At 35.3% G+C, this 9,745-nt stretch overlaps 1 protein-coding gene across 1 annotated transcript; it reads left to right on the top strand.

Moving 5' to 3' along the window:
- The first annotated feature begins 348 nt into the window (after positions 1–348).
- Positions 349–4,655, top strand: LOC131164093 (transcription factor KUA1). Its single transcript, XM_058121059.1, has 3 exons — positions 349–1,004; positions 3,068–3,276; positions 3,956–4,655. The coding sequence occupies exons 1-3, from the start codon at positions 710–712 to the stop codon at positions 4,463–4,465; spliced, it is 1,014 nt and encodes a 337-aa protein (XP_057977042.1). The 5' UTR covers positions 349–709; the 3' UTR covers positions 4,466–4,655.
- The last annotated feature ends 5,090 nt before the right edge of the window (positions 4,656–9,745 follow it).

Here is a 9,745-nt window from a genome sequence, read left to right as displayed (position 1 = left end):
ATGTGTTGAGAGAGAGGAAGAGAAAAGAAAATGAAAATGAAAAAGTAAAATTAAGTGAAAAATTTGTGGTTGAAATGTATTTGAGATGGGATTCACATTCTCCAGGTTTGCTTTAAAATAAGTCGAGAAAAATAAGAGGGAATAAAGTGAAAGAAGGAAAAGATTGAGGAACATAAATAAGATTAAGTGGAAAAATTTGATGACTAGTAAGTACGTCACCATTTAAGTTTAATATGTATAGTAGAGATTGATGTAGTTGGATATTATAAACATATTATTAATTTATAATTTTTAAAGTTTATCGCATTGAATTGATTGATATAAGAAGAAGATAAAAGGATAGACGTTAGACAACCAAGCATATGCGCTAGATCGTTGGAAAGTTCTTTTGACTAAATGAGCGGTCGAGATGGATTAATCATCTATCTCAAATGTTCCCGGAGCATCTAATCATTCCCGCTTTATCCACAACCTTATTCAGAGATTACGTCCTCTCTCTCTCATATTTTCGCTTTCCATAATCCTTCTGCGAAAGCGGATAAAGAAAATTTTTCACTCGATCGATCCAGACAAAACCCTAATCTCTCCAAACTCTACCTATCGCATCGAACCCTAATCCTATCTTCTCTCGGATCATGTGATCATCTGTTCCGTGGATTCCTACCTCGGCCAAGCTCGCCGTGCTCGATCCGACCCCGTCGATCTCGAGATGACTCGACGGTGCTCGCATTGCAGTCACAATGGACACAACTCCAGGACTTGTCCCAATCGGGGGGTCAAGCTTTTCGGGGTTCGATTGACGGACGGATCGATTCGGAAGAGCGCCAGTATGGGTAACTTGACCCATTACACCGGATCCAATTCTGGTGCCCTTCAGAACGGCGCCTCAGGGAACACCCCTGGTTCGCCCGGCGAGACTCCGGAGCACGGTGCGGCCGCTGACGGATATGCCTCCGAGGATTTCGTGCCGGGATCAACGTCAAGCTGCCGTGAAAGAAAGAAAGGTTTGAGCTTTTTTTTTTATGCTTTTTTTTTTCTTTTCTTTTTAGTTTGTTTCGTTTTTTAAAAATTATAATCATAATTTTCAGGCTTCTCAATGATTTTACAGTTTATGCTTGCGCTCGTTTGGGGATTTCCCTGGTTATCTTTGATGTATTGATCTCTACTTCTTGTTTGTTTAATTGCTTTTTCGTTAAAACTTGGTTTTGGAATCAATGAATTCAGTTTTTGATTGAATATGGTTTTAGTTTGTTCCCGTGTTTGTGTGTTTTTGTGTGTGTCTGTGCTTGTGTGTTAAATGATTTTGTCTTTTTTAATGGTTTTACTGTTCTTTTTTTCATTCAATCGGGGATTTCAGTGGGTATCTTTGGAGTATTGTTTTGTAGTTGTTGTTTGTTTAATTAGCTTTTGTGAAAGTCAGTTTTTGGAATCGAATGACTCGATTGATGTATTTAATCCTGTTTAATTTTGATTAAGCATCATGAAGTTTTTGAAGTTGTCTATAATCAAAATTGATATTTGCAACTTTTTTATTGGGATAAGGAACGGGAAATTCTACTGTTAAATCGATAAACAAGATTATTGGCCCAAATTTGTAAGTTTTCAACAAGTGGCTCAAAATTCATGGAAGTATCTATAGGTCTAGGACAGTCTTAAAAGTAATCTAGGGTGGATATACTAGGTGATATTGGTTTCAGTAGAAAGTGACACTGTTGAAGTTAGAAGAACTGGTACAACTTTGAACCAGAACAATGAAAAAATGCTGTTTCTTCTAAATAGGTACTGCATATATATAAAATAAACTGAGTAGGGTTCATTATTTTCTGTAGTGATAGTGATCTTAAGACAGATTGGCACTAGTCTTGTGGGTGTTGTTATGTATCCAACACTACACTTCAAGAATGTGTTGACATTTTTGTCCTTCTTTTTCTTTTCTACCTGCCGGAAGGGGAGGAGTGGATAAGAAGAGATATGCTGCTAATCTCTGAATGTGAAAGAGTTTCTTGTATGTAATGTTGGATTATACTTTCAACAGGTGATTTAAATTCACACTCTAGCCCATGTAGTTTGTTTCGATCTTGGGATTTTTTAATATGATTATTATATTTGCATGTTTTAATTTAGATTTATGAGAAAGCTAGGGCGGGGGTGCGAGTGGGAGTGTTGGGGGCAGGGGATAAGACTTCAAGTCACTGCCTTGTACTTGAAGATTTATTAAGTATATTTTTATAAGTTAAAAGACTCAAGTTTTTTCTTGTGAATGTTGTCTTTAAAGAGCCCCTCCAAGTGTTGGGGTAATTCTTTGTATGGGTGGAAACAAGTTGAGCCGAACAGCTGGGTGCTCAAACTTGGTTCGGTTTGAATTGTACATCCTCGAGCTTTTCTTGCTATTCAACTCAAGCTTTAAAAAAAAAGGGCTCAAGTTCAGCTCACTAGGAATGCGTGGAGCTTGAACTTGACTTGGCATTGCTCAGCTAGGTTCAGTTGGGATCATTAAGAATATATTCAAGCCTTAGACTAGACTCAAGTTTGGAGCTCAAGCTTGGTGTGGCTTGAGTTCAATAATATTGTATTTGAAATACTAAAACACATAATTGAGTAATTGGACAATATGATATGATATTATAACTGAGCTGAATTCCAGCCTTAGACTAGACTTTATTATGCCTATACACACACAAAAATCACACAAGGGCTTCATTTCAGAGCTAGATTTTGGCTGACTAAATCAAGTTTTGACCAAGCTTGAGCCCAAACTGCTTGTGAAATTGTGAATAGCTTGGTTCACTTTTACCCCTAATGCTGTGTATTTCAATATCAACATTCCTGGATCCTCTGTGTTCACAGGTTATGTGCATTGCACTATCTATTTAGTAATCTATATCTATACTACAAAGCCAGGCATTGAAGCCAGTACAAACCATTCAACAGACTGCTTATGGAGAACTTATATTTCCAGTTTTATTTGTTCCTTGACAGCCACTCTTAGCTATCTAAAAAGAAAATTATGTTGCTTATACTGCACACTCTATGTTCAACTTTGAACATCTTATAATTTGATGTGCAGGCACTCCGTGGACTGAAGAGGAGCATAGGATGTTTCTAATTGGTCTGCAGAAGCTTGGCAAAGGTGATTGGCGTGGAATCTCACGCAATTATGTAATTTCAAGGACACCTACTCAAGTGGCTAGTCATGCTCAGAAATATTTCATCAGGCAAAGCAATGTGTCAAGAAGAAAAAGACGATCCAGCTTGTTTGATATTGTAGCAGATGAAGTTAGTGCCCCCTGTATCAAATTTCTATTTGTAGATATTCATAATACCACACATACGTGCTTTTTGCATAAATGCAACATAAATTTTTAATAGTTAGCTTTAATAAAGCTGCTTATTCCTCAGGATATGTTTTTAATATTCTTTTTGATGATCTGAATCTGTCATTCTCTGACTTGTTTATATTTCTCTCTACCCCTCATCCGTGCACACACATATATGCACACACAAACATTCTTATGCACACTTAAGTTAGTTTGGTTCAAGATGTTTGACCATCTTTCTATGATTCTTGTTCCGTTGTGAAGAATCTATTCTTTTTTATGTTACGAACCTATCATTCTCTGACTCGTTTATTTTTCTCCATGCGCACACGCGCACATGCATACACAGACACTCTTTTGCACACTTAAGTAACTTTAGTTCAAGATGTTTTCTCTGTTGTACCTGCCAATATTGGCAACTAACATACAACATTGGCAGTTGGCACTTGTTGGTTCCAAATGCCTTGTTACATGAATGAAAATGATGTTTTATATTCCTGATAGAGAAAATTTTCTCCTACTGTAAAATCAAGATCTATATAGCTTGATCATGCTATCAGTGCACCAATTTTCAGGTGTTCACGTTTTTCATCATTTTAATCTCTTTCTAAATATCGTTGTTTATCACATTTCTGCAGCCAGTCGACACTCCTATGGTATCGCAGGATTTCTTTTCCGTCAACCCTCCACAAGCTGAGACGCAAAGTAATAACCCATTGCCTCCAGCTGCTCCTGCTCTGGATGAAGAATGTGAATCAATGGAGTCGTCAAATTCGAATGAAGGAGAGCCTGTTCTCCCAAAGCCAGATGATGCCCAGGGCTGTTACCCAGTTGTATTTCCTGCCTATGTCTCGCCATTTTTCCCTCTCCCTTTTCCATTTTGGTCAGGATACAGTTCTGAGCCAGCTAAAACGGAGACGCATGAGGTGCTTAAGCCGACAGCAATACACTCCAAAAGCCCAATCAATGTGGATGAGCTGGTTGGCATGTCAAAGCTAAGCTTGGGGGATTCCCTGACTGATGCAGGCCCTTCTTCCCTTTCACTTAAACTGCTTGAAGGCTCAACTAGGCAATCAGCCTTCCACGCCAATTCTGCCTCAGGCGGTTCAACAATGAACTCGAGCGGCAGCCCGATCCATGCAGTTTAAGTTGTGCGTGCTGAGCTTAGTTTTGTAGGTTTAGCTCGGAGCTTTGTGAGCTCAATAGGTTTTATGTTTATACAAGACTAATAATGTGCAGTCTGCTTTGGATTCACATGTATTTCCTTTTTGTGAGATTGACTCAATAAGCTTGATTTTCAGAAATCATTAACTTAATTCAGTTCTTACCTTTGGATTCTGTGGTGTCACTTTTTCTAAATTTTTTTTTGGGGTTTCTTCTGTTTGTCTTAAATTATTTTTCCCGTCATTTTATTTTTTAGATTATTTGTCTGGCACATGAGAAATATTTTTGTACTTCTGCTGCTGTCACAGGCTCTGTATATTGCAAAATTGTTTTTAGCTGTTCTAACCATTCTCCCACACAGTATTGTTCTGTGCAATTGGGGGGAAATTGCTAGTAGAGTTCACTCACCCAGTCAACCTTTTTAAGGTTGGTGTGGCATTCATCATTGAGGAGAGTGTTTTTAGCTGTTCTAACCTTTTTTTACCCAATCAGTCAACCTTTCTAACGATGACAGCATTGTGGAGAGTGACACCATATGCAACTAAGAGCATGGCCAGGGTTAAAAGCAAACTAGTATATGACAGTTACATCACATATGTGAAAGGGTCTGCCTGATCACCATATATTTATGAGTTTTGATTATAATGTAAATTCTTTTTTTTTTATTATATAGGAACTTCAGTCATCAATAAGTCCTATGGACCCCTTGGTGCGGCACCAATCCTACAGATTAACGTCCTTCGTCCACAAGTCTCGCTGATCAGGATAAAGTCCGGAATGCGGACACGATTTTTGTACATCAGTTGGATGTTCGATCAACCCGATTCTCAGGACAAATCTCCATTACCATCCACGGCCTTCGCTGGCTCACAGAGAACTCTCACCATCCACGGTCCCCACTGGCTTATAGAGTAAACTCTCACCATCCATAGGTACCGCTGGTTCCGTGAGTGTATCTACCTAGAATTGAAGAATACATATATAGTTGTTGCCCTACCTTCTACATTGTCATCTTTGATGTTTGACTCATTTGACCTTATTTTATTTGAAATCAAGTCATTCGAGTAGTTTGATGAATTGAGTTCGATTTTTGTGATACTAATTGCAAGTCTTGTTAAATAATTTTATAATTTTATATGTTATATAATTGATATAATATATAATATATCTTATATAATTTATATTTTTTTGATGTATATTTAGCATTATTTTATCATCAAATTGAACTTAATCGGATTGAACTTAAGTTTTAAGAGTTTGTAGTTGAGTTGTTGAGATAGATCAAGTTTGAATCAATTTTCAAGTTCTAAGTTTCTTATTTGAGTTGAAATTTAGCACCTTGGTGTGTCGACTTGAACTCATTAGACACAACAATGGCAAATGTTAACAAGGAATCATCGTAGGTGTATTGCATTAATAGGAGTGTATTAAAGTCGAATCAAGCTATGGGATACGGAACTTAATTGGACTTGTCTTGAAAATTTTAATCATAAACTTGAATCAAATTTGATTGATTTTGTAATTATCTTGTGTTAAATTTTTAATTACGTGTTCTTAAAACTCTGAAATCGACTCAATTAAGTTTGAGTTGGTAACAAAATAATTATAAAAATATTAAATATTAAGTATTTCAAAGTATATTACTAATAAGTTATATAATAATAAAATAATATAATCTTGATTAAGTTCAATTATATGGTAGTATTATAAGATTCAAACTTGAACTTATATAAAGATCGAGTTAAGTTACACAAGAAGTCAATTTCAAATGATTATTAAAAAAAATCGTAATGCTATAATAAATAAAACCTTCAAAAACTTCATACAAGAATTTATGATATTTACTACCTTACAAATTTTAATAAATGACTTGACTATGCCTAAGAGTTTCACTAATAGGATGATTTAGGAGAAAAAATTTATTTGAGGTAGGACTTTAGTCCAAGTTTTTGAACAGGTTAATAGATTTGTAATTGTCTAAGCAAAAGTTTTCGTAATTTAAGTTCAATTTGGACACTATTATTAATTAAGAGAAGAGAAAATAAATTTTACTTTTTAATTAACACTTTATTTCTTATTATTTCTAAAATGCCATCAACTTTCCAAATTATCATTTAGTTACAACATTTACAAATCAAGAATACATAAATAATTTTAGTTCTATATTTCTAAATATTTCTATAATTTTCCAACTTCTAAAAAATAATATGTTGTGAGATTGTAAAGCACGCATTGATGTGCACCCACAACTAATATTAAATTTAAATAATTTTCACTATTTATTTCTTCAAAATTCGAACCCCATCGTACATCGATCGTGTAACGCCCCGAATCCAGTGGGGTCCGGAGTGTTATTCTGCCTACGTATATCTCTGATACCATAACTGTAACAACCTGAACTCGAAGTGGGGTACTGAGTATACCTGTCCGTAAATGCAGAATGAAACATGCAGTGGAAATACACCAAACCTCAAAAACTATACCAGAGTTCTAAACCTTCATATTTACATAAGTATCTCCCCAAAAACCATAATACAGCCCAAGGTATACAAAAAAACATAAAACATATACACATTAGTGTCTCACCAGCACTAACTTCAAACCAAAAACTAACTAGTCCCGCCCCAGAGCTCCCTAAGCTCGGCTCCTTGAATTTCTTGAAATGTTAAAATCATTGGGGTGAGAGACTTCTCAGTAAGACGGAATAAATTATTATCAGTGTATGATAACATAAGTTTTAGTGTAGTAGAAATACATCATTTAATTAATTAACTTTAATGGAAAAATCATATAAAACTGTACTCACACCTATATATTTTAAAACACATATTTTCCTTCTAAAAAACATGTTTTATCTCAATAAATTTCTCTGTGTACATAAATCTACATATATATATATATATATATATATATATATATATATGAAAGAACCTCCTTGAACGGACAATCATATAACATCATGTATTAACCCCACATGATCGGGTTGTGCAGTCCGAAGGCTGGACTTAGCATTGGCTGGCCTACTAAGCTAAGTCAAACATACTCGTTTGTAAGTACAATTTGCCACCACATCCTGGTCCGGACCCAGGGTCAAACATACTCGTCTGTAAGTACAATTTGCCACCACATCCTGGTCCGGACCCAGGAGGGTATCTTGCTATTCTTTGTGCAAATTGACTATCCAACCACCAACATTTTCTGAATAGTGTGGTTGCACTGACATATCATACTAGTTATAATACCATACTCTTAACATAATTGGTCCATCAGAGTTCTTATACCATATAATACCATTTATAAAATAAAACAGTAACATGATCTCATTTCACAATTCAGTATAAAACTCCCATAACATATCTCGGTTATAAAACCGTTATAAGACATCTCAGTATAAACTATCATGTCATATCCACTATATTCATAACATTTCTCGAAATCAGTGTAAAATCATACTTTACTGTATATCATCATAAAATATTCTAACATGCTTATTTATGCAGTACATAATTATTCTTATGCCACACAATTCGAGTGATAAATCATAATATAATTGACTGCCCAAGAAAAATATACTTTACTAAAAATAGGGATATGATCATCTCCATAATTTTATAAACTCTAAATACATGTTTTATAAGGAAAGCGAGATAATTACCCTACTCACTTTAGTTTTTCCCAAAACATACATATAATAATTCAAAATCACCATTTCCATATACCTGAATATTTAGAAAATCATATATAATATTCTTAAAATCACATACTTCATTTTAATCGGTTAAATTTCCAAAAATAACTGACAAAATCTATTCCCTTTATCTTATCTCTGGAGTGGTGCCTAGAATGCTCAAACGATGAATCCACTTCGATTAATATGCTGAGGATCAAAGCAAAGACCTAGAAATGGTGTTCATTTCTCAATTTGGTTGAGTTTTTAGGGAGAAATTGAAGAGAGAGAGAGAGAGAGAGAGAGAGAGAGAGAGAGAGAGAGAGAGAGAGTGTTGACCCTACGAGTCGTACCTTGTTTTGATTATAGCAAATACTCAGCTATTTCATGTCTGCTGAGTTGATGTGCATGTTTACATTGACTATATCATATGGCGGCACTCAAAGACCCGAAAGAAAATGAAGACCCTATATGCTTTTAAGTGTTGTAATTTTTATTCATTTTGGTCTGTAATAAGTATTTATTCAAAGGTCTGTAATAATCATTGCATAGCATGCATGTAGGGATAAGTAAGCTCAAAAAGACCTTAAAAAGGCCCTTAGGTTCTCACACTTAAGTGCACAAAGTCCTAACATAGTTATCATATTATTAGGGAAAATTTTAAAGCAAAGAAAAGGACCTTAGGTTAAAAAATAAAGACATTGGGGCGACTGAACCTGGTAGTTCAAATTGCCTTGATCGACCGAATAGTGGATGGGTCAAAAGTTGACCTGAGTTCGGCAAACTAAACCAAAATGAATGTATCTTCCACGGGCGACCGAACTTATGTCAGGACCTTTCCCACCAACTCGGGCGCCCTAACCTTTACGTGTAAAATACCCTCGGGCGACCGAAGGTTGTTGTTTGGGCTACTGAAATTATGTACAAGCGACTAAACCTCAAACAATTGGAAAATCGCCTGGTTCAACCAACCGAACCTTGACTTGGGCACTCAAACTTTGTAAATCACCTTTTTCCATTGAGTCTGTTCGGGCGACCGAACCTCAGGCCAGTCACTCGAAACTGTTGGGTTGGCAAATTTTCAACCGAGGTTGTTTGGGGTAAAAAGGGGGTTAATTTTTTAAATATAATTAAAATAAATTTTAAAATTACCCTTGAGTCTCCAACGATCATAATTTGCCCATTCTCTCTATATATATATACGCTTTCATTTACACAAATTAAGAGTGATTAGCAAATAGGATTAAATCAAAACTCTCTCAAATTTCCAAATCCTATTTTGTTCATGCTAATCTCATACACTCTCATACACCTATTTCTTTGATTATCCAAACTTTTTGAGAGTGCCTTGAGTGTTTATACTCCACTTCATTTTACTTAATACTCTCATTTGTTTTGTTTGTTGATTGATTTTGATATTGAGAGTTAAACATAAGTTTTCACACTAATTTAATCTAATAAATCTTGTGTTGGGAAAACTTTGAGGCTTGTGGGTTTTTACATCAATATTGCAAGATACCTTAACCTATAATTTTTGTATGTGCAAAATCATTTTTACAAGCTAGGATTCAAACATCTCTTGTGCCTAGTAAATTAA

Source organism: Malania oleifera, chromosome 9 (assembly GCF_029873635.1).
Source record: "Malania oleifera isolate guangnan ecotype guangnan chromosome 9, ASM2987363v1, whole genome shotgun sequence".
In the NCBI taxonomy this organism is placed as follows: domain Eukaryota; kingdom Viridiplantae; phylum Streptophyta; class Magnoliopsida; order Santalales; family Ximeniaceae; genus Malania; species Malania oleifera.
The sequence above is the reverse complement of the archived record's forward strand: the minus strand, read 5'-3'. Positions and strand labels throughout refer to the sequence as shown.